Source organism: Echeneis naucrates, chromosome 3, assembly GCF_900963305.1.
Source record: "Echeneis naucrates chromosome 3, fEcheNa1.1, whole genome shotgun sequence".
NCBI lineage: Eukaryota > Metazoa > Chordata > Actinopteri > Carangiformes > Echeneidae > Echeneis > Echeneis naucrates.
Window position 1 is genome coordinate 11850735 of NC_042513.1, and position 25579 is coordinate 11876313.

Genomic DNA, 25579 nt, shown 5'->3' on the forward strand with positions numbered 1-25579 from the left:
GGATTTACTGTTACTGGCCTGAGAAGTAAAACAAAAATCTTAAAAGGATGTTGTGGTTTCTCTGCATAATCCAACAGACGTCACTGAAAGTTTTCCAAAATAGCTGCGTAGACCTGGCCCAAGGAAAATGAAAACTGCAAAGCCCCCATGAACATAAAGAGGTTCTTCACCCTCAAGGTGCAAGAGGAGCCAAAAATGAGAGTTGTCCACTGGGAGGTTTATTTCCACATCTTGTTTTTAATAGCTTGTCAGAGCTATTACAAAATCAACTGTTATATATTAAAAAAGCACAACTCTTTTACCCCCTGATGATGCAGGACCCTGAAACACTGGACCTTTACAAACTGCATGCAGCAAAAGTCTTAACCACATTTCAGCAGTGCTCACTAAACCTGATTTAGATGTTATTCATTTACATATATTAGCACAGAAACTCAAAATAACAACAGTTCTCACCTCAGAAGAAGCCATCGAGAACACACTAATTGGAGCCAAATTGGATAGGCTCAGCAGAGAGAGGTGCAGAGCAGAAAGGCCTGATAACAAATTATCTGAATGAGAGATAAAGCAGCATATATAAATTAAAGCTGACCGACTGCAGTAAATTAGATCAGAAGGTTTACATAGACAGAGGAAGCCAAGTCGGAGGGTGAGACCGCGGGAAGGGGAGGCTGCAATGACCCATTGAGGGGAAAGTTGAGTCATATACTGAATCACAGGTCTGGGATTTACATTCAACAGATATTTACAGACGACAGAAGGAGGCGAGTGGAAAAGGGGGGTTTTAAACTACCATGTCAAACAAGTTGACGATGTGTGGCTCAAATGCAAACCCACCTGGCCATCGTTCAGTCTGGATGATCGTCTTTATAACAAAGTAAAGGCTCTTACCAAATAAGAAGTCCTCAGTGGTATGACCAGTCTTTGACTTGGCAGGATTTAAATACAGTGTCCCGATCAGATACGCTGGTGAGGAGATGAAAAAGTGTGTAGAATATCTCACTCTTCCTTACAAAGTACTGAAATCTTTAGACTTATATTGTGTAGTTGTGTGCTAGTTGGTGTGTATGTTATTTTTCCTCCATTTATTGCCAGGGCAGACCTCTGAATGTAACACATATTAAGTGAGTAAAACTTTCATGCCACAAAGTACAGTAGACTAAAAGTGTGACAGTATCGAGTGGGCATAAAGCTAGATGTCTTATTGCTGTACAGTGTATTACCTTGCTAGAGTTAAAAAAAAAAAAAAAAAAAGGCATTTTGATATTTTTATTTAACTTACTCAGATAATTTTGTTAATGCTACTATCATAGTAAATACACTAAAATCTACAATCATGTAGTTTGTAAAATTGTATCACGATAATTCCAGAAACAAAGCTTCATTTGGAGTCAGTAAGAAAATCAGTAAATCAATATGCAAAACAATTTTTTGAGGCAAAGAGGCACTAAAAGTTTTGCAACTTAACTAAACTGCCATACTCAGTCTCTCTAAAATCTGTGGGCAGCAGGAATTGAGAGTAATATCCACAGGCTAACAAGCACTGAGTCAGTTGTCTGACTTTCTCTGGTACATGAGCAGATCTGTCCATCCCTGAAGCGTTAGCGTGTAGTGGCGAGGGAAGCAAGTCTCTATGAGAGCGGGTGGAGGAGGCCTGAGATTTTGTCTTCTGTACTGTTCTAAATGTTGTGCTTCTGAGAAAAAGCAGCTGTGAACATAATCCCAGCAGCAATTACATCACTGGGAAAACAAATTAGTAGTATACAAGCATAACTTTAGGAGACAGAATTGAAAAACAGTGGGGAGAGGAAAAAACACGGGATAGTTTTAAGTGTGAAAGAACTGGTTGGTAGATATTTCAGTTGTAGTGATTAACTAGCTGGCCAACTGCTGCTTTGAATTAATCTTTCTAAAATCCTCTTCCTTCCCCTCAGCTCTCTGCCTCTGTTTACAGTGACGGTGCCCTGTAGAGAGCGGTGACAGAGGGAATATGCAACACCCGCTCTGATGGCTCTCCTTTTACACGACTGTAACCTCAGCTGGCCAGTGAATAGCTGTGACATGAAGGTGTTAAACAGATACACGGTTCAAAGCATGTAATGCAACATGATGAAATCAGTGGGAAACGCTGAATCACTACATGATGATCACTGTATTTTGGGAACCCACACGCAACAAAGAAGGTTGTTCCTTCGGACACTAAAGGTGAGGATCTACAGACTCTTTGCTCTGCACGTCTCTGAGTAACAACTGAACTCCTGAATTAGACAAACAGAAAGACAAAACCAGATATGCCATGCAACCATTTCAGGTGGAACTAACACTGCTGCTGGTTTTGTTGACAAGATAGAGGGAAAGATTAAGATGCTCTCTCTTCATTTAGTGTGTACGAGCTGCTATTATCAGGCTCACAGTCACATGGTTAATTTCTTTGATCACTCCCTTATTTTTTTCAGCATATCTCAGCACAAAACATTACTTCCCAACTCTTTCAGTGTAAAACTGACACACAGTGGATGTTATTGTTTGTGGCAATCTGCACTCATCATTCTCACCTCCAGCCTCCTCCTCCTCCTCTCACTGCAGCTCTCCTCCCTGTGTCCTTAAATGCACATGAATTGGCACTACAGCATTATTGTACACAATAACTCCTATACGAAATTACAAATCAACCCATTTGCATGGATTGAGATGAAGTTTGTGCGTGGGGGATCTTGGTCTTTGCAGACCATGAAACTGACTCATCTTCATGTAAGCTTGCTGATCGGTCATGTAGGGCATTTTGCATGCGCACATACACAAATGCATATAACTGCGCACATGCACACGGAGTGAGATACACCCCAGGCCCTTTAGAGCGCGCATTAGTCACTCCACATAAAAGCATCTAGTCACTCCAAAGCAGGAGAGCAGAGCGAGCGAGTGGGAGACAAGGTCTGTAGAGGTCTGGTCATGGCAGCCATTTTCCAACACGTTCAAACGCTGCTTGTGCAGGACAAAAGCCAAGAAAAATTTAATTTCGGAGAGTTCAAGTTTGCATAACAGTGATCGATACAGGAGGAGACACCCTCTGATGTTGGCTCATCTAATATTTGTGTTTTCCACGTCGACAGTGACCAGGACTGACCTCAGGGTGAAACCTGAGGTCATCTGACTGTAATTGATGGTGACTTACATGTGGCACTTACATAACAGGATATAACCTATCAGCATTTAACAGTAATGGCTGTCATGCTGTCTAGAACTATTGGAGAAAAGACACAGCTTAGAGGCGTGCAGTCATCTGTGCGTGGCAATGAATTACACTCTTCTTTGATCTCAATTTTAAGCCTAAATTGTATTTCCTTTGTAACAACTGTAAGTAATTGACTGTGCCTGTGTAATATCTGTTAGATAATGGTGATATAGAGCTTACTGACAGTGTTAGCAAACTGTGTAAGATGTAATCAGTGAAACAGTTTGTCAGACATCTGATTTGTGGCAGACCGGGGAAAAATGCAAGGAAACAAAACAGGTTTCGGAGACAGGGATCCAAGCAGGAGAGGGATTGTTATGCAGTTTCTAGACTGTGCAGCGTAAAGTTGTGGGTGATGAGGAGTCAATGGACTGTTCAGTGCACTGGGTTTTCCATCTAACTGCAGACACAAACGTTTTGTGGAAAAATGTAATCACTGATTAATGCTCGGTGTCTGCATGTGACTGGAAATCCTAGTTGCTGTCGTGAAACCTGTTTTGATGCTGGCCTGAGTGAGGCTACAACACCTGGAGACAAACGACGACACTTTGACCGATCTGCAGAAAGTTCCCCGTTGGCCGTTTGTCTGTCAGCTGCTTTGATTGGTGTGAAAGGTGCAGTAAAATAGCTTGTCCTGTGGCCTTCGTTATGCGCGAATCTCTCAGTGAAAAAGATAATGTGTGTTGAATTAATTCATTAATGGCTGCTGGCCTGACTGCACAACTGCCGCTTAAATCTGAAGATGCATTAATTTGGTTAAAGCCATCAGGGAGCTGAACAAGTCCAGAATATATTGTCAGATACACAGTCCTGACAAAATGTTTTTAGGTTGGCGTCATCAAGCCAAAACACCGTATGACCAAATGTTCAAATGCAGTGACCCAGTCTAATCTAACCACTGTTTATAGACACTACACAAGAATCTGAATTATTATTTCATCAGCACGCAGTCTATCCACGCTCACGCGAACACATTCGAGGGAGAACATGCAATCTCCACACAGAAAAGCCCTTGGTGCATTCATCATTACCACAGCTTGTGTGCTGTAAAATGGGTTCACAAGAGCGGTGAAACACAACCATGTTGTCAAATCACCCTGGAACAATCAGCTAAGAGCCTGAGAAGACATGCGGTCGGTCATAATTCTCTGCAGCTTTGTAAATATATTGTGCATTGTCGTATAAATCATTACAAACAGCTTTCACTCACTGGCCTTACAGTTCAGTTTATAATATTCCCTATACTCCAAAAAAACTTATAGACACCTCCACTGATGAAATGAAATCTAGCAGGAGATTTGTTGTGGGCTGTTATTTTGCTACAGTTAAGGCTGTGTGAAATGGGTGCTGCAGCCCAATATAGCAGGCCTACATGAATAATGTACATAATTTGACTGATGATTAGTCAGAGCTGCTGTAAAAGCCTCTCCTGTTATTTGGGTGAAATTCTTTAGCAATATGAATAGCTCTAAAGCCATTGTTGCATCTGCCCACTGCACTTGTACATTGTCTTCTATTTTAAAATGGGACACAGGGACTGAAATTAAAATGTGCCTCACAAAAGAAATCGTAACTGCACAAGTGTCGAGTCATAGCCAGAGAAATGTTATATAATGTAGACAATGACAGCACATTAATGTGACGCATTGCATGAGCCCATCATGTCATCAAGTTTGGTTCGTCCCACACGAGTCCTTGGTGTCCGAGGAGGAGGATTCGTCTGTTGTCTAATGTGATCATGACTCGCTTGATGTCTTCTTAGGCCAACTGTTTTATAGGCACGTGGTCAACGTTGAATTGTAGTTGTGACCGCAACTGATCCATGAAAAGAGGATGCGAAAATGAACGATTTGTTCATCATTATGATGGGTTGACTGTTTGAACCAAATAAAAGTATCCTTTAATTACTACTTCATTATATATCTGTGTCCCCTAGTCATCACCCAAAGTAAGACTCTCAGCCTGGAGAGTTTGGTATAAATGGCAAATGAACTGCATCATTGTTATGAGCTAATACATCTCCATTCTGCTCCTTACTACTTCGTGTCAACTTTATGTGCATATTGCAATAGCAGAGCATCACTACAAGCACATTTCATACAGATGAACAGATTAAAGTGTGATGTGAATGAAATGTCTCAACGACAGGTTTACTCTGAGGCCAGCAGTAAACCTTGCACCTTAGCAATAAAATCAACCTAATGTCTTTTTAATCTTGTGTATTAACTTTATTTTTAAAGTTTTCATCACTGTAGCAATGCATCATTAGATCGTGCCCCTTCGTAAGAGAAATATTTTTATTTATTTAAAAGTCTTTTATTGTTTTTAAATGCTAACATAATGCCATTTAATAGTTATTCTTATTTTATTTCCATGCCATTGCAAGGACTTGAATTGCTTCCATCTAAATGCCACTATACATATAACTGGGCTTTCTCTAGGTTCATTTCTTTTTTCATATCTGATTCAGCAATGGTATTGCGCACAGCTTTCAGAAATTCACAAAAAATGAATAAATAAATTGAACATTTGAACATGCAACCATTCGGTATGAACTTTCCTCGTCTATTAAACACGGTTGAGCAAACGTTAGTTGATGAGAGGGTTGGACATTGCATGGGTGAAAAAAAGATAAGTAATGTGACTGATGATCCCAGATTGAATCAACTGGGAACATTTGATGATAAAATAATAAAAAAAAAAGTGATGAACAGCAGCCGTAAGTTTCATTTTACTCACATGTGGCGGGTGGGGCTCTGCTTGATGGGAACACCACCTCAAACATGGAAACGACTCAGTGAAACAACACGCAAACTCTGAACAGAAACATTCACTCGTCCACCTCTAACAGCTTGTTATTTGAAATATATTAGCTGCTTAGCTAATATACTCACTGTAACGGTCACCTTTCTGGTTGCTCCACACACTCAGAGTACATACTGATGTTTAAACATGAGCTGCTTTTCTCTGCACTCTGTACCATCTGCAGTGACCAACAACAGAGTCAGGGAAGGTGATCTCATCCACAAGCCTCATTTTTTCAAAGCCAGAGTAAAATTATGAGATTCTAGCCCTAGCACTGATACCCTGATACACTGTATGATATCTACCCAGAAAGCTACATGGTCACATAGAATTTTACAATAAATCACCCCGGCCTGCCTATCAACTTTACCCTCCACTGATTGTGTAGCCCCCTACTGGTGTATGTGTGTGTGTGTTTTGCTTGATTTCTACAGTCAATGCTGAGCATCTGCAGCCCCTGAAAAGTTTGCAGGACCAGCAGGACGCTTGTCTATTGCACACCGGCTCATCTTCACAGGGAGCGGGAGAGGAAGTTTTGCTTTAGCAGTTGCTCCATTTAATCAAATCTCAAGCTTGTTCATAAAAAAAAGCTGCAGTGCTTTGGGGTTTTAGGTAGCACACTGAAAAATGACGGCTGGAAGTGAAAAAGTACCTCAATGTGATATGACAAATCTTTTAAATTCTTACCTTTCCATATGCCATACCAAATCTCTAATCCTCTGCTGCCCCAGATTGTTTGTCTGGCAGCAAAATGAATCAACATTTTGACCACGCATACACACATGCATATCCAGGCACACCTCAGCTACACAAGATACCTTTCTAATACCTTTCTAATATTGTGAATATTGATTTGTAATCATTATTCATTCACATTCCCCTTATTTTTGGGGAAAGGCTTAAAAAAGTGAGCCTGATATTTACTTTTTGATTTTTATTTTTATTTTAATTTTGTAAATAGCTTTAAGGCAATTGCATAAGACAGTGGTTTCTTGTGTTCATGCAGAAACCCAACACTGAAGCATATGTGTAATTAGCAATACAATCTACACGTCTGGAATGCAGTAACACAGTAAAGCCTGGGATACAGTAAGATTAATGCAGCCAATTAGAAAGAGGGGAAACAATGGAGGGTTCAAAGAATCAGGTTGCTATCCTTCAATAGGGGGACATTATGTAACTGCTACATGGAAACTACGAGCTGGTCTAAGTTTACACCGGGGCTGTAATCCTACATGTGCTTTATTAACCACTCTCATCAAAGGGGGCCATGAACACTATGTTTAAATGGAAAACTGCAGGTGACAAACAGTTTGCTTCTCAAGCTAAAGTACAGGATGGTCTAAAAAAATTAAGATGTTAACATAGGACCATTAATCAGTCAATAAAAGAGCAGCTTGTCCAGTTACTTCTTTATTGCACCACTCGTGTGGTTAATAATAGTGGATTTACTTTTGAAAGTGTTAGTCATCTTTATCAAACCTTGGTCTGAGAGGGTGGTGAGCATTAGCAAGCTTCTTTTCTTTTTTTATGAGATAACCCAATACACTGAAGACTTAGTATTATGGTATGAAAATCCGCATTTTTAACGCAACAATGTCTGATTTCTCTAACAAACCAAACTGCTTAAAATGAATTGAAGAGTTGGAACGCATTAGAAAACCCAGACCAAAAACTCTCTGATGCTGCTCTCACCTGGTTAAAAGCCTGCTATCTTTTATAGCTACTTTAGTCTCCGGTCCACTCTGACTCCACGCCAACAGGTTTGAACAGCAGCTCTGCAGTAATCAGAGTCCAGTGCCCTCACTGGCTAAAATTTTGATAAATTGCATCTTTTCCTGCTGTTGATGAGGTTAGAAAAAAGGTGGCTCAATCGGGCTAGTTTCTTAAAAGGGAAAACATTGAGCAGAAATTCTGACATGATGACAACAGCTAGTGTGTTGTGTGTGTTGGCAGCACAGCTAGCCGAAAGGCCTGATTAATGTCTTGGCAGGACATTCCAGCCTCATTAAAATCCACTCTGTTTCTGTTGTTGTTTTTTCTGTCACGTTGCCTTGGTTAATTCCACGGAAAAAGATTTTATCGGTGATGCATGACGGCTCATCTATGAATCCACTATTTAGTACTGACTTTAAAAAATACTTCTCAAACAGGTAGCTGTTGTTATTATGTTGTTCCAGTCTTTGTAATTTTGTTTGATTAATGATTTTCCCACAAGATCATTACACGTATGAAAAAAGATGACAATTGGATCAGCGGAGGAACTGAATATTCTCACTCAGATACCTAACATTTGCAGATAATAGTCTACAGATATTATAGTTAACCACACTAGAACTGAGTTGCGAGCATATATGCATTGTTTGCTACCTTCATCATGCTGAGAAATATCAAGGAAATGCACATGACCGAAGCTTCTGGTATGCCTTTTACACAGCATCGTGCATTCATGTGGAAAAAACATGGAAAACTACAGAGTTAGTTCTGCTCAGTTTCCTGCAAATTCATTAAACAATTAAGCAAGTTATTTGATAATTCTGAGTGACAGCAGTATGAGTGGCAGTCGGTATAACATTAAAGGTAGATACTGAGCTTGTGGAGCAATGTGCTCGTGTTTGGATCCATGCTTAGCTTCTGATGGCCACACACACACACGGACATACTGTAGACTGAATACACACCTGTGCCAATGGTTTCACACTATTCCTGTACTTGGCACGTGGTGGTGATATGGCAAGAATAGTAGCAATGCGCCAGCAAAGGGACAGGATGAACTGCAAGGATTTAAATGGTGCGCATTTCAAAATAAGATTAGCAAATGAAATGCACTCAGTGTGTTTTCCAGGCCTCAGGAATATACACAGTTCTTTCTTTGGTGATAAACACTCAAGCACAGCAAGTGTCTTTGCTGCATGCCCCACCCTCCCATGTGCCGATGGCTTCCCAGCACTCACCTCCAACTAGAGCAGAGATTGACGCATCCCCGAAACCATGCACATTTCTGTTGGTGTGCAGGCTCGTCAACGGTTGCAGTTCAAGGGGCCTGTATCTACCTGTCATTGCCTCTAACAACCTGCCACATAGTTCCCAGATCAATACCCCCATTTGGAAGTAGAATATAACTTTTCATCACTTCAGATACAACGTTTGTTTCTAATAATGGTCAATGCTGCACATGTTGTTTGGGATATCATCTAAAAAAGTGGATTTGTTTTGGGGCTGAAAGATCAGCAGGAAAATTTTTATCTAATGGCTGATTAATTTCTTCTTTATTGATTACACCTAGATAAAGCTAAAACTCAAATATCTCATACAAAAGACCTAAATATTTTCAAGATATTGTGAGAGAATGTGATCTAGATGATATATATTTATTTTATATATATATATATATATATATATATATATATATATATATATATATATATATATAAAAGTATAGTTTCACTACCTGCAAAAAGGTTAACTTGTTGAATTTACAACTTAAGGGTTGTAACTTCAGCTGTACTTTGTGGAACTGTTCATTCATATTTTTGATTGTGTTTTACATGGACATACTAGAAACAGCTCACCAACAACACAACAGACATGAACATGACTACAAGACCCAACGATCTCCATAATAGTTTCAAAGATTGAACATATAATCCTCATGGAAGTAGGATTTATTGCTGCATTTTTGTATTAAGTTTAAGGCATACAGTTGATGCTGTTTGCTTGTAAGTTTGTCTTAGTGTTAAGTCCTCTGATGGTCTGCATGGTCTCCTGGTGCTTTCACAGGTTTGGATGCATGAGTCTAAACAAACCTGCAGGTCAGATAACTGGAAACAAATGTAATTTTGCATGTAGTTTTGACATTGTATGAGCTCTGTGGATAACGTGTTCACTGCGTGTCATGCAGTGTATACTGGGATGGGCCCCAGACCCCTGTGACCCTGAACAGTCATAAGCGGATGTGAAAGGTGGATGGATATCTTGGCCACAGCTTGGAGTCATTATCTGAGCAGCTAAATGAGCCATTTGTCAGCCGAGTCAGTCATGACTTTGACCAACGGTTGTCAGCACAATTTGTGTTCTGTTATGCAGAGCAGGTTGTTTCAACCCTGAAGGGTCAATTGTCACGTAAAATGTGCACTGTGGACAGTGGAGTGTGAGGAGTAAATAAAACATTAGTAAAAGCCAATAAGCACTGTGAAAAATCTGGTCTGTTACATTTATCTGAGACTGTGACTCAGCTTTAACTCCCATCAGCTCCCAAACCGTTCCTGCCATCTGGTAATTGAATGAACCCCTTATTCATGTCAAAGGTTGCATGGCGAGCAGGTACATGCACATATTTAAATCTCATTTCTGTGTAGTGAAGTAGAAGCCTATTTAATTTATTCTTATTCTTAACATTTAGCTATTTTAGGGAACGTGTTCCTCTTCAGTTCAAGGTCATACGATAGCTCATGATCCATTCATTACTGAATAGGACAGCACTATAACAAATCACTATGCTACATGTTAGACTCTCTACACACACATTTCCCCAATGTTTCTTTATCCAGCTCCTTGAAAGCAAATAGAGCCCTCCCCCAGGCTGCAGTGAGACATTATCTGAAATACTGAAGGTATCTTTCAACCCTCTCACGTCCCCTGTTATTATTCTATATGTGCTGCTCTGAATACCCTGTTAAAGCTTTTTCTGCAATAACAGCGTAGTTGAGATACAATCCAGGTGCTGCCATCAGCTGCTGACATTCTCAGTTTTGTTTTTTGTTTTTTTGCCTTAGACCTGGGGTGTCAAACTTATTTTCATCGAAGGCCACATTTAACTGTAAGACAGTATAAATGTAACTAAATGTAACCAAATGTAATGTAAAATAAATGTAACTGCTGCTTAATGTTAAATAACTCTTAATTTATTACATATTCAAATTACAAATATTACATATGGGTTTGCATAGATAAAAAAATAAAATAAAATCAAAAATATATATTTGCAAGTTGCTCTGTTATTATAACATAAATCCTTTTAATTTGTCAGGTTAAGAAACCCACATTACTCCGTCAATCAACGATAAAACTATCCAAGTGAATAAAGAAAAAAATAATCCAACACCAGTTATTGTTTTTGCGGAAGACTAACTTTGGCATACTTAGCTCCATGTTTGGTGTGAAAATGGCGACGCAGATTTTACTCTGAAACTGACACCGCCTCATAACACAAAAGACATACCGATTTTTCTCCTGGAAGCACGAGCATGTATTCGCCTTCCCATCTCTCATGAAACAGCCTTCCATTTTCATAAATTTTTCTCTTCCTGGACATTTTGGGATCATTTGTATTTCCAAATTCAATGTTGAAAATCGCATTGATCTGGATACACTCCAATCTAGTGGCGGGATGCCGTCACTTTGCAGGTAACATAATTGGAATGCATTGTGGGAAATGTAGTTAATGATCAATGCACGCTTTTGACTTATTTATTTTAAGACAATCAGCTCTCTCAGGCCACATAAAATGACGTGGCGGGCCACATCTGGCCCACGGGCCTTGAGTTTGACACTTGCCTTCGAGGTATCTCTTACCAACAAATCTTGTAATTAATTAAACTACAACTAAGTAGTTGCCACATGGAAAACCTGGATCCTTTGGGAGTCCTTGCCCATGTTGCCCTGCTGGTAATCCAGCTTTGGTTCTGATAACAATGAGAGTCAAAAAACTAGAATACATTCAACAAGACAATCTGAATCACTGTCTGCTCTGTGCACCACACGGATAGCCTTTTGAAAAACATTTATCAATGAGCAGTCTTGCGCTGTGTTTGTAAGGTCTTTACTTTTACCGTAAGTAAATCTTTTAGTTCCAATCAATTCAGCAAAGCATCAAGTCAATATAAGACAAAAATATTGAAGTATTAAACGTGGAATTGATGTTTCTCTGCCCTGCAGGCAAAACACCCCAGATGTCTTCATGTTACAGTGCTGAGGAGCAGGGCAGCAGCTCAGAGCTAACCAAACAGATGTGACTCAAACAATTCATTGATTGGTGAAACAGGTGAGCAACACCCTTGATCTACTGCACTCATTTGTACTTCCCGTCGGTTACATAACCTGGTCTCCGCTATGACTTTTGACAGGCATGGGATACCTTTTGAGAAATAACCATAAATAACTTTAACTTTGTCACATGGCCTAGGCATATGCCTAAAGACTCGCCGTCCACGTGACAATAGGTTTCTACAAATAGCGAAAACTCTTCAGCGCTTCTCTGTAGCTCAGAATGAAGGCTGCTTTCACAGACAGCTCAGAAGCTGCAGGCCTAAGAATATGCCTGACCCATTCAGCTTGCTTGAAAAATGTTTGGATTCTGCCTCTTGCCATAAGCCATATTATGTAAATGCTAAGTGTGAGGTATCAAGAGGAGTTGGCTCTGTGCCGGGACGGTACCACGTGTGTTTGTGTGTGCAGGTGTTGAAAGTTTGAATAGTTCCTCTGGGGATACAAACACACAGTGCAATAAATTATTGTATGCTGATGCAGTGATTATGTGCAGGAGGGAGGCTGAGAAGCACTGATAAAGTGAGCATGGGTTTACTGCAGTCATGCACATGTCTATGTTTGTGACCAAAGACAAGACGCAGGTACTGTTACTTAAAGCACCACAAAAAAACAGTCGAGTCACAGTGTGACTGTGACTCTTCTCAACAAATGACAAAGTGTCTCCACCCAAATACTCATGACATAGAGAAACGCTGCTTTGATGGGTAATATAAAAATGTGAACATATTCTGTATTATGTACTAGATTATAATACTTATGTGTTATATAATATTACATCCTGCAATATTTAGGATTTAAGCCAATTGCACCTGTAAGCCCATTGGCACATAATGCGACCTTATGTGGGACCTTGCACTTCTTTAATAACCCTACTGTTTTTAGACAGGAAAATATGCCAATTTAAATATTACTTTGCTTTCTCCATCAAAAAAGTTTTGTTTTCTGGTTTAGATTTCTATCTTATCAGTCCAATTGGTCTATAAATATCCAAGTGGATTTTCTTCTCACTTCACTGTACAGTCTCAAGGTTTGCCCACTGAAAACTTTAAAATTGGTCTAAATTGTGTGCTGGACCACAGTTTGACACTGTTACAAAATTCTTTCCTTAAGTATACTCATCTTTAACCTGAATGCAACAGACATGATTCTGCACTACGAAGGTCAAACATCCAATTTAAGTAAGAAAAAGCAAAACACATAGTTGAATGGAGGGAGGATCAAGGCTTTGCAACATCACATGTGGGGGTAAAATGTTTAGATTAGTGCATTACAACATAAAAAATGTTTAACTAACATGTTTTAAGTGCAACAGTTTAGACCGTCAAATGTGGTGCAATTCTGTCAGTGTTGTGTTGCATAGTGCATGTGATGATGTGTCCCCACAATCACCAATAAGACGACTGGACAACATAAGAGGACGCCAAAATTAAATCACTTCTCTTTTGGTGTGAATATAGTTAAATATGTCCCACAAAGCATGGACTAAACTCCCCAAGAGTTAAAAAAAGAAAGAAAGAAAGAAGAAAAAAAAAAAAGGACTTGCTGTTCTCAAGCTGCTTTTGTACACAGTACACAAAATCTATTAATGAGCCACACAATCCTTTGTGTGATGGCGGTGGATATGCAGCATAACCATTACCTGACCACACGAGGACTCCATGTACGCCAGGATTTTATTCACTAATATGCACGTGTAACCATGCATCAGTCCAAAATTTGACAAGAAAGATTAGGCTGATAGATGATTTCAAATGTGTTTCACATCTAGTGCTGAGTGCTGCATGTATTCGTCATCTGTCAGGTATTTTTAGGAGCGCTATTGGCTCACTCTCATGACACTTGGAGTTGTTTTCATGATCACTGCACATAAAAAATTAAAAAAAAATAAATAAATCACTGTCACACAGAAACTGCAGGCCACATACCTTGGAAGACATCCACACCCCGACATCCTCTGAGCTTAGTGATAATCATAGTCCTCTTGAGAAAAAAAAAATTTGTGCTCGAAGTCCAGCAGACAGGAGAGGAAGTAGCTCGCAGACTCCCCTCCAGGGAGTTTCCACAACAGAGTCGTTTTTGCTATAGCTTTCCATCTGTGTCTGTGTAAAGGGATGTTGTCATCTTGAGGTGGTTTAAATGAAATTGGGGAAACTGTAGTCGCCCAGGGTCTGAGCCTGTCCATACAAAAACCTGGTGGGGCAGGTCATTTCTCCAGCCATTTTCAATTCTGATGATTCATGTGCTTAGCTCTCCTGCTGGGTCAACCACACAAGGCTTTTTCGGCCTGTTGTGGAAAAGCATATTTGTGCAGGTGTCATAAAAAATCATTCTTGTCCTGGTTTATTTCACGACTGCTAAATGCTTATCAGAATATCTTATCAGTGAGCGTTCTGTTTATCGAGTGTTTCAACACTAACAAAAATCTCATTGTCTGTCTTTTCCTTTTCTGGATTCCAATTTTCAGTAGCAGCTATGAAAGGGGCTGTATCTATCCTTAGTTTGCTCTCTAGGTGGGCGTTGCTCATTCTTCAGCTAAGTTGTCAGAGGATGACTAAATTATTGCCATTTGCATGGCCTACAGTTTTTGTCTCTAAAATAAAAATCTGCCAAACCCAGCGCAAAATTCTACATTAGTGCAAACAAATGTTTAACTTTATTGCATAACAGCGAAACAACCGTCCCTATCCATTCTGTTATTGACAGATGAAACTCATAAAGTGCGAATGCCTGGGCTGTCTTCTCTTCAATTTAAATTTGATGTCAGATTTGGAAGCCCGCACAGGTCAGTTGGATTCATTCATAAATATTGGTCATCATCGGAGGGCATTTGGGATCAACTACTACTGAGATAGAGAAAACGTTGCCAGTTGGTGCTTTGTGAGTCTGTGTGTGTCTTTGTGTGTGAGGCAGAGAGGGGGGAGGGGGGGAAAGGTGGGGGGGGCGGTGGTTCTGTGCAGTGCGTAAAAACTGGTGTTGGGGGACCACCTGCTTTTGGGCATAGAGCATCTTTACAGGGAATATTCTTCTGCAGAAAATCAAAGAAAGAAAACAAACTACTTCTGATCACACGTCAGTCTGAATAGATTTGGAGTTAGTACTGTTTTTTCTGCTTATGTCTGTGCCGTTTCCTTTACTCGGGCTTTTGTCCAGACCGCAAAGCGACTCGGTGACCCCCTCCTCCATCTCCATGTACTCCGCTTTGTCACCCAGCGAGGACCCGGAGGGCGAGCCTTTGAATTTCCTTAGAAAGTCCGGGAAGTAGGGGCACCCCGGGGGCATGCTCTCCACGACCGGCGGCTGGTCTTCGTTGTCGGTCTCCCTGTGGTAGAAGTAGTTAAAGTTGGACACTATGACCGGCACCGGGAGCGCGATGGTCAACACGCCGGCGATGGCGCACAGGGAGCCCACTATCTTGCCCCCCACCGTGATAGGCTTCATGTCTCCGTAGCCCACCGTGGTCATGGTCACCACGGCCCACCAGAAAGCATCGGGGATGCTGGTGAACTGAGAGGTGGGCTCGTCCGCCTCGGCGAAGTACACCGCGCTGGAAAAGAGGATGACGCCGATGACCAGGAAAAAGATGAGGAGGGCCAGCTCCCTCATGCTGGCGCGCAGGGTATGGCCGAGGATCTGCAGCCCCTTGGAGTGCCGGGACAGCTTGAAGATGCGGAACACCCGGACCAGACGGATGATTCTCAGGATGGCGAAGCTCATCGCCTGCTGCCCGTTGCCTTGGTGCTGCGCCAGGTCCGTGCCGAGAGTTATGAAGTAAGGCAAAATGGATACAATGTCTATGGAGTTCATAATGTTTTTAAAGAAAGCGGCTTTGCTCGGGCTCGCAAAGAAGCGGACTATAATCTCAAAGGAGAACCAGATGATGCAGACCGTCTCCACGATGAAGAAGGGGTCGTTGAAGGGGGTAAATCCGTGGTCGGGCTGGCTGGAGTTGTGTCGTGGCTGCAGATACTCTTTCTCGTCCCTGAACTCCGGCAGCGTTTCCAGGCAGAAGATGACTATAGAGATGACTATAACCAGGACGGACACCACCGCGATCCCTCTGGCGGGACTCGAGCTCTCCGGGTACTCGAAGAGCAGCCAGATCTGGCGCTTGAATTCGTCCTCCGGCAGAGGTTTCTCCTCCTCTTTGACGAAGCCCTCATCCTCCCGAAACTTCAGGATCGCCTCCTCCCCGAGTTCGTAAAACTTCACCTCCTCGGAGAAGATGTCAAACGGCACATTGACGGGTCTTTTCAACCGGCCGCCTGACTGGTAATAATAAAGAATGGCGTCAAAACTCGGCCGGTTCCGGTCAAAGAAGTACTCGTTCCTCAGCGGGTCGAAGTACCTGATCCGCTTGTCCGGATCCCCCAGCAGAGTGTCCGGGAACTGAGTGAGAGTCTTGAGCTGAGTTTCAAACTTCAGACCCGACACGTTGATCACGACTCTCTCGCAGCAGCCGCACTCGCTGTAAACATTTTCGTATCCGGACTGAGGGCGCCTGTCGGTGATCGACACCGTCTCCTCTTCATCATCCATGTCGCACAGAAAGCTCGACCTCTGGCTCCCCCGGCCCCCTTCCTCCTCTTCCCCCTCCTCCCCCTCCTCTTCCTCGGCTCCCTCGGCCTCTTCCTCCTCTATCATGATGTCCTCCTCGGATCCGAGCAGCGCCAGCTCCGAGTGGCGCAGGTCTCCGCCGAGCGTGCTCCGGCTGCGTCTCCACCGGCCGACGCCGCGCTGCCTTTTCCGCTCTCTGAGAAGTCTGTGCTGCTGCTCGGGCTCCTGCTGGTGCTGTGGAGGCTGTGAGGAGGTGGAGGAGGTGGAGGAGGAGGAGGAGGAGGAGGAGGGGCGCGAGGCGGTGCCGCCGCCGCCGCTGCTGCTGATGTTGGTGTTGGTGGAGGAGGCGGTGCGAGACTGATGCTGGCGGTTGTTAAGGTGATGAGGGCCGGAGGTGGAGGTGGAGGTGGAGGTGGACCCCCCCACGCCGCCTCCTCCCTCCGCACCGGATCCACCTTCAGCAGCGGCCGCCGCCGCTCGAGACTGAGCAGCTTGGCGCTCCCTCTCGCGCTCCCTCTCCCGTGCGCGAGCCTGGGCATATCCGTACGGCAGGTGACTGTTGCACCCGCCGTCCGCGCCCACCATAGCAAACTCCATGTTCAGTCAACGGGCGCAGCGGGTCGGTCCGCGGGCGCTACGGGAACCGCCTCAGGGAGACGTCGGTGCAGGCCAGAGAATAAAAGTTGCAGCTCGGAGCGCGCACAAAGAGACCACGAGACATCCACCGGTTCGACCGATCAGTTGTGAACATGAGAATGTAAGAATAACAAACGCGCCTCGATCGGGTCCATGCTGAGAGAGCAGCCCGTGTGGCTACTTACATGATAGGACATATCGATCAGCCTATCTCCCGGGGCAGGCGCAGGCCTTACATGACATTATGACCACATCCAAAAAAACGTGAGGGCCGGTGGCACGGCACGGCACGGCGCGGCGCGGCGCGGCCAGGTGCGCAGACCCTCCGCTCTGTGTCAAACTTGCAGTTATTTGTGGAGCATTACGAATCACCAGGCAAACAAGCGCCACCAAAACAAGCTCCCCTCCGTCTCTCCGGTGCCCATCAGGTGGTTAATTTCTCCTGCGCCCAAACGTGTCTTCTGATCCTCCGTAGTCACTCACGGTTGCCATTTTATGCGATGACATATAAGAAATAAAAAGAAAAAGCAACAAAACAGGCGCTTTGCTGTGATATTACGGAGCTCCGGTGATTCTGGCAGACTTTATCCCCCTGATGCTCTGCTGCGAGGAAAAGGGAGACAAGACACAACAGCAGTTGGTTACAGGCAGAAAAAAAAAGACGAAAGAAAGAAAGAAAAGGATGTATTCACATTGATGTCCCTGTTTTTTGGCGACTCCACAGACTAAGATACTACGCATTTTATTCCCAATATGAGGCGCTAAAACTTAATTGGATTGTTACAATTATTAACGCAATTTCGGAAATTAGTGCAAGGAAGACATTTATGTTTCGCACAGACATTACGCACGATTTTCTCGGCTCATTACAAAAGCCTTCCTCATTCTCACATTCATACTTACATGTGAAAAGGGGGCCGAACGAAATCTCCTCAACCCCCCCAACCAGCAAACCAATCTGCTGGAGCAGGAGAAGAGAGGGGTGGGGGGGGAAGGTAGGTGAGGATGCAGTTCTTCGCTTTTGCCCAAATTCCCCACTTGATTATTTTTAGGGGGGTAAGAGGTTTGTGGGGGGGAGGGGGAGGGGGGAGTATCACAAATCCATCGTTGTATCAAACCAGCGACCACAACATCCACTCTGAAGCATCCGCGGTCTGACGCACTCTGGGGAGGACACTTTTTGGCTGCGTCTCGACGTCTTGTCTCAATTCAACAGGATCCATCGCCGCCTCAGCCGCCGTCTGTACTGCATCGCTCCCGGTGTACTGGCAGCAACAATCATTTAAGGAGAGGAAGGAGAAAGCGAGAGAGAGAGAGAGAAAAAAGCAGGTGTGCAAGCAGCGAGTTGGCATCAATGACAGCTCCACACGGTCACGGCAAAAAGATGCAAGGTGGGGGCGGGGGGTAAAAGTTTAGCTGCACGCAGGCGATGGGGGAGACGGCCCCGTGGCTGAGTGTGAGTGTCACACATCTGTCTGTCTGCTGCTGTGGCCCTACCTATATTCCTGTATCCCTCCCATTGTGTGTGATGATGGAGAGCCTCGGCGAGAAAGTCATTCATGTGCTGCAGCGCACGCACACGGTGCTCGGTCCTCCCCCAGTGGATGCAGCCGGTCATTGCGCACCGTGCTGCAGTCTCACACCCGAGCCTGCTCTGCCCTTCATCATCACTGCTGGGTGGCAACCGGTGTCCTTCCCCACAGAGGAATGGACTGCACTCCATCCATTCCTCATATAACGTCGACGTCGTCACACCCCCCCCCCCCCCCCCTTTTCCAATAATCAATCCAAACCCACTGAGGCATTTTGTGTCGTTTTACCTTCAGAGACCACTCAGGGAAAATGTGTCAGAAATCTTTATTCATTTCAGTTTTTACCTGAACATGCCCAGGTGTAGATCACAAGTGATAGTTGTGCCCCAGGACCTCCCTGCGTCCATCTACTGATCTAGCATCATTTATAGGTGATCGATTCAGTCACCTTCAGGCCAAAACTACCTCCAAAAGCTGTTTCTTGTTCCTTTAAGATTAAAATAGTACATTTTTGTGTTGGACTCTTGGGCCCGCAGAACAAGATGTTTGAAGCTGTCACATTGGACTCAGAGGAAGACTTTATTGATTGATGATTATTTTACATTGATCGATAATGAACATAATTGTGAGCTTTAAATATTATAAGTCGCTTTAGCAACCTTCTAATAGAGGTTTAAAAATGAAAACTAATCATTAACATCCAATATTTCTGATTAATTTAATTCAAGACAGGTCATAAAAGTGAGTACTGAAGTCAGTATAATTAAATCAATTAATTTATTTGTCCATTATAATTTTATTGTGTTCCGTCAATAGTAATCACAGAGATTTTGATTTTGGCGGCTGTGACAAGTTGGACGATGTGACAGTAAAATACAACCTTTGTGTCTACTACACAGGGAGCTGTGACAAACCCTCAGCTGTAAGAAACATGGCAATTTTTCTGCACATGTAAAAATATCAAGCATCAAATCTACGCATGTAGCCAAAGAAGTGCTGTACACAGCTGTAGAACAGCATAGCTGCTTAAAAAAATGGAGGCATGCAAATGTCCCCCAGCGTTTTAAGTAGAGTAAGATTCATTTCTGTAAACCAAAACGAAATACTTCAGTTTATCCCTTAAAGTCTTCAATCCAAATGCAAGAGTCACCTGCAACCACAAATCCCAAAACACAGTAAGAGATGCTTTCCCTGATTTAGAGAGCTGTTATTGAAAATCAGTTATTCGCAGTTTATGCTCTGTTAAAGGTTTCTTTGCATCATTGGGGTGTGTCATACAGAAGTAATATCTGTCTTTGAACAAGCTGTAGATTATTGTTCATTAAATTTGTATTGACATTGATATTTATATGTAAAACAAGCCAGAGTGGGGTCAAATAGATGGTACATTGTTTTCTGTTGATTTTAAAAATAATTACTGCAAATTTATTTGTTTATTTTTTACCAGAAAGGGTGAATACAATGCAGAAATATAGCAAATTAAACACAACATGGGTGTTGTTCCTTAACCAGCACCTCTGAAATTTGATGTCCACATGTTCAACCAGGGGCAGCACAGTGGCGTAGTGGTTAGCGTTGTTGCCTCACAATAAGAAGGTCACGGGTTTAGTTCCTGGGGCCTTTCTGTGTGCCTGTGTGGGTTTTCCTCCCACCGTCCAAAGACATCATGTTCGGGTTAACTGCTGACTCTAAACTGTCTGTAGGTCTGAGTGTGAGTGGTTGATGGTCTCTGTCTGTCTCTGTGTGTTGGTCCTGTGATGGACTGGACCTGTCCAGGGTGACCCCGCGACTTGGAAATGGGTAAGTGGTTGAAGATGAATGAATGAATGCTCAACCAGGAGTGATGGGAAGTCTCTCAGTGAAGTCAGCCTATGTTAGTTTTCCTCTCATCCTCCAAAAACATATGTACCTGTAGTCAAAAAGGACCCATTGTAGATTTACATCTACGATTTACAGAAATTTCAAGACCAAAATACCTTTTTTTCCCCTGTTGGAAAAGTGGTGGGAAACAAAAGCATATTATGGCCCAGTAACTGCGGGAACAATACAAAAAGAGAGCATGTGCTCTCAAAGAATGTCATCCAGAAATGAGTGTAGTGTAACTACAGCTGTCTCAGACACTTCCCTGTCTAATTTGGATTATAACAGTCACAGTACACCATCTCACACAGTGCACAGTTAAAGGTCATCTTGCCTTGGTTTGTAAAAGAAACAGAACAAAACTGTTCCCTATATATTATTCATCTTGTACATGAAAGTGATCTTAAATAACGATTTTTTTTTTTTTTGAGTGTAGGGGAAAGTACAGCAGCTAATATGAAGACTATAACACAATAAGCAGACCAACAAATGACTTTTCTCAGATAGTAAAACAATCCATTACCATTGAAAGAACAATTAAGAGTGCATTACGTTTTTAAGTAATAAATGTTGAACGCCTCAGGCAAGTCAAAATAATGAATGTTATGGTGATTTTTCATCAATGTGGCCGCATTAACTCCTATTTATACATAGACATATGTTGATGTAATGAGAGTAATGACAGTACATGAAGGAAAGATTGGGTCTGACTTTACACTACAAGCACTTTGACGGTCAGTGACCAGCTAAAAAAAATCAGACGGCCTGCACTGAAGCATGCAAATGACAATAATGAAACGTCCCAGTTTTTCACCATAAAGAAAAGAATAGAAAATTTGTCTCAGTTACAGCCAGATGTTTGTGCAGACAGTCTTTGTTGGTAGTGCACTTACCTACATCTTCTGGGACAGCAGGGGCGCTGAAGACATTTGGACACCTGGCAAGATGAATGTTGAGTCATTGCTATCGATCATCCAACCTATTGCCACTACAGATCTATTTGATTCCTCTTCAGTATTGGGACAATAAAAGTGTTACTCATGACACCTTTGAAACTTTGCAGATTGAATTTGATGCAGTGCAGGCCTGCTGCTGGGATACACACCAGTCAGCATCTAGAGCCCATTCAGTCCTGTCCATTTGATATAAAAACTCTAATTAGGACAAGTAAAGTCTGTTATTCCAGACCAGAAAACGGATACAAAGTTCCTCTAAGGAATCATTCCCTGAAGTATTTCTTTAAATCTCCAGTTGTAATACTCCTGGAGGGGATATTTTTGGTAGCTTGTGCACTCTTCTTCTGTAATGTAAGAGGAAATGTGGAACAAAACTTTCATTCATTCATCCATTCATTTTCAACTGCCTATCCATGAGGGGGGTGGGGGGTGCTGGATCCGATCCCAGTTTATGTTCCGGCCAAGGGAGGGGCATATCCTGGACGTTTCCGGTCAACATATAGACATTCAACAAACAACCGTTCATGCTCACATTCATACCTACGGGCGGCTTAGAGTTACAGATTAACCTGAACATAAGTCTATTAGGACTGTGGAAAGAGGCCAGAGTACCCGGAGGGAACCCACATGGGCACAGGGAGAGCATGCAAGCTCCATACAGAAAAGCCCCAGGCCTGGGAACTGAACCAGGAACCTTTTTGCTGTGAGGCAATGGTGCTAACCAACATAGCACCACGCTGACTGATGCAGAGGCTTATATTTGTGAAATAGACGGTAATGAAATAGAAAACAGTACAAATATCAGTCAGTGTTATAGAGAGTGTATAGAGAGCTCCTCTTCACGGCTTCTGTATTTCAGACATTTGCATTAGTCATGGAAGAACCTCATTTTTCTCTGCAAAACAATCTTCCACCCACCACCCACACCATGTCCACCTCACTCAGCACCAGGGGGAGTTACAAGGTCAGTGATAACAAGAGTTGATAGAGTCAGGATACAAGTTACCTTATTAAATGCAACTTTAGATGCACTTTGAACTGATGCCAGGGCAGAAGCACAGCTGCTTCTGGTGACAGGGTCACAGAAACAGAGGACAAATTCCGCTGATTCAACTCAATTTGGTGCAATTATCAGAGAACATTTAAATGTGAAGTGAAGGGCGTTGAATGTTGACTGAAAAATAACAAACCCTGTTTTCAAGAGGAAGATGCATATTTTATTTGTTTAAACAATGAGAAAAAAAGGCAGCAGGGGAAGTCAGGGAATTTTAATGTCAGAGTCAATGATGCAGTCACAACATTTTAACCTTGTCAGTATGATTCAAAATCAAGTTTTGCATCAGTGGAGGGCAGAAAGGTTTCATTTATCCAGGCACATTTGTCTCCCTGAGACTGAGAACTAGCAATGTGATACTGCTTCCCATAGGGCTGGGCAATAAGGTCAAAATCTCAAGCGCAATGCATCATGGTTTGTATTGCTTGGTTTGCAACCATAAATTGTATACTTGTCATGGATTTAAGCAGGACACAAGAGCAGCATGACAACAGGAGTGTAGATATAAAAAAGCCTTTATTCAAATCCTGAAGCAACTGAGTAACAATGCACAAGAATGTTGTCAGTGTTCAGAGTTCAGTCAGTGTTGCTGCCAGGATATTAACCCAGTTCTCTGGGGGCAGCAGGAACAGTTTCCAAAGATTCCTCCCAGGAGAGCTGGAGCGACCAAAGCCAGGAGACACACAGGCAGAACTCAGTCAGGAGCACAAAGCAGGTCAGATGTCCAGGGCCAAGACGAGGAGACGTGGTGAGGGACTGGCAGAGTCCAAACCAGGAGGTCATTCCAGAAAAGAGTGAGCATGGGCTGAGTGTGACATACTACTCTTCAAGATGCATGATTAGGCAATCTTCTCTTCTTTTCCATTTTTTTTTCTGTCCTTCATCACTCTTAAGATTTAAGTTACAGGAGTATAATGAATCCATGGTGGACGCTCTTGTTTTATTTATTTGAACAACCAACTACTCTAAATGTGTAAAAGCGGACTTTGAATAACCTATTTCCAAACTGTAATACTGACCTGTAATTCCAGGCCTAACTACATATATTCCTTTGAGGACATTCAGCGGACATTTATAGTATATTGTAAGAATAACTTTGATAAAGTGTATTAGGTATAAACATGTGCATATACTAAATGCTGCATATGGGGACATAAAACAAGTCCTAAACCATGCGAGATACAGACATGAACAGATATTGAATGACACTAGAAATAAAAATGATCAGGGAACAGAGAGAGCAGTCAGCAGTGAGGAACCGTCAGCACCTGTACACACCTACCGCCTGTTTTCACACAGTGTTTATGATATGTTGGTAAAAATTGAGAGAATTCTGTTCCCAGCTCAAAACCAATGACCTGTGACTCAAATTTGTGATGTCAGCAAGATGTACAGCTTGGCGCAGTTTTATACGTGGCTTAATTTAAAGCTTGTTTGAGCTTTTGCACCCAAAGGAGTATTTTTTATAGTAGTGCCTAGGGTTATGAACCAGAAAATCTCGTTCATCATTCCCAAATTGATTCCCGGTGGACATTAATGTGAAATTACATGACAGTCTCTCTCTAGTTATGGCTGTGGGAAACGGAAACGAGATGCTCACTAAGGTACAGTTTGCTTATTTTAATGTGTCTTCCGTGTGGTTTTCTTCGGGTTTGCTGCAGCACAAGTTAGCTATTTTTAGGAGCATAATATTGACATGAACTTGAAAAGTCTTTCCTGCTCTATCCAATTTCAAGGTTAACTTTAGATAAGATGTTTATGGAATTTGCATATCAATGCAATGCAGGCATCTATGCAAGTTTATAGTTTCAGCTTCATACTTAATAAATCAATTTTCAGTACAGATGCGCTCATTTAATGAGGAATTACCAGCCATTACACAAACTGCTCAGAAAATGACTAATGATGTGTTCTACTATGAATGCGAGATTAATCATTTATGACTGCTGTTCATTAGTGACAGAATGAGTGCTAAAAATGATGTATTTCAGTTGAGCTTTCCTAAAGGAAGTAATGCCTTAGAGGACGGGAGTGACACTCTATGAAAGTCCTTGTTAGCCAAGCATGGCAGCTCAGTCTGCAAGGGCAGACGCAGCAGCAGATGAATGAACTGTGGCTCCTGCCCAAGTAGTTATATGCAACTGTCACTGCAGCTTGTCCAGGTGGTGGTGCAGTGTTAACTTTTTATTGGATGCAGCGGAAGATTTCTTTAAAACAGTAAGCAGCGGGCATAGAGGGTTGTAGTGGTAAAAAAACAAACAAACAAATTTCTTCCATTACTGTTGTTAATTAACTCCGGTTCTTCCTTTCAGTTACCGTATACTACAGCACATTTTTCTTTTTTACTCCCACATACGTCCGTCACCATGTGTGATTGCAGAATTTGACTTAACAGGCAAAACATTTGATCAGCTTAAAAAAATTGAAAAGAAAATTAGCTTCACCTTGATCACCCTTAGTGATGAACATAACTATAAAATTAAAGACAGCAAAGGAAACTTCCCAAAGTGAATGAAACATTCGAAAACATGAACAGGAGAAAAAAAAAAGTACACATGGATTACTGGAAAACGCAACCATGTGAAAGCAGTAAATTATTAATTAATAATGTAGAATGCATATTAATACAGCATGAAAGGGCACCACAAGACCTTTTATTTTTGGTAAATGAAGTACATTTTGCTGCTGAAAGTTTTTATTTAATGCAGGGCTTTGATCTGCAATTGTGATCAGTGCAGATGAGCTGCTTTTTCTACCGGATCAAAGTGATAACTGAAATTTACCTCATGAATAAAGAAAATTAAAGTTAAAGTTTGGACAGATTAATTCAGATGGATTTTTCATTCACATTTATTTCTGCAGTTGAGCTTCTTTCCACTCGTTCATCTGTCTATCCATC

The 25579-nt window shown here is 42.3% G+C and overlaps 1 protein-coding gene across 1 annotated transcript; it reads right to left on the minus strand.

The window, feature by feature from the left end:
• Positions 1-15050: 15050 nt before the first annotated feature.
• Positions 15051-17239, minus strand: kcna4 (potassium voltage-gated channel, shaker-related subfamily, member 4). The gene has a single exon (XM_029497973.1). It carries the CDS (start codon positions 17237-17239, stop codon positions 15152-15154), a length of 2088 nt encoding a protein of 695 aa, XP_029353833.1. The 3' UTR covers positions 15051-15151.
• Positions 17240-25579: the final 8340 nt, after the last annotated feature.

Excerpts from the sequence above, each read along its gene's own strand:
- kcna4 (XM_029497973.1), bottom strand. The coding sequence starts at position 17,239 with ATGGAGTTTGCTATGGTGGGCGCGGACGGCGGGTGCAACAGTCACCTG.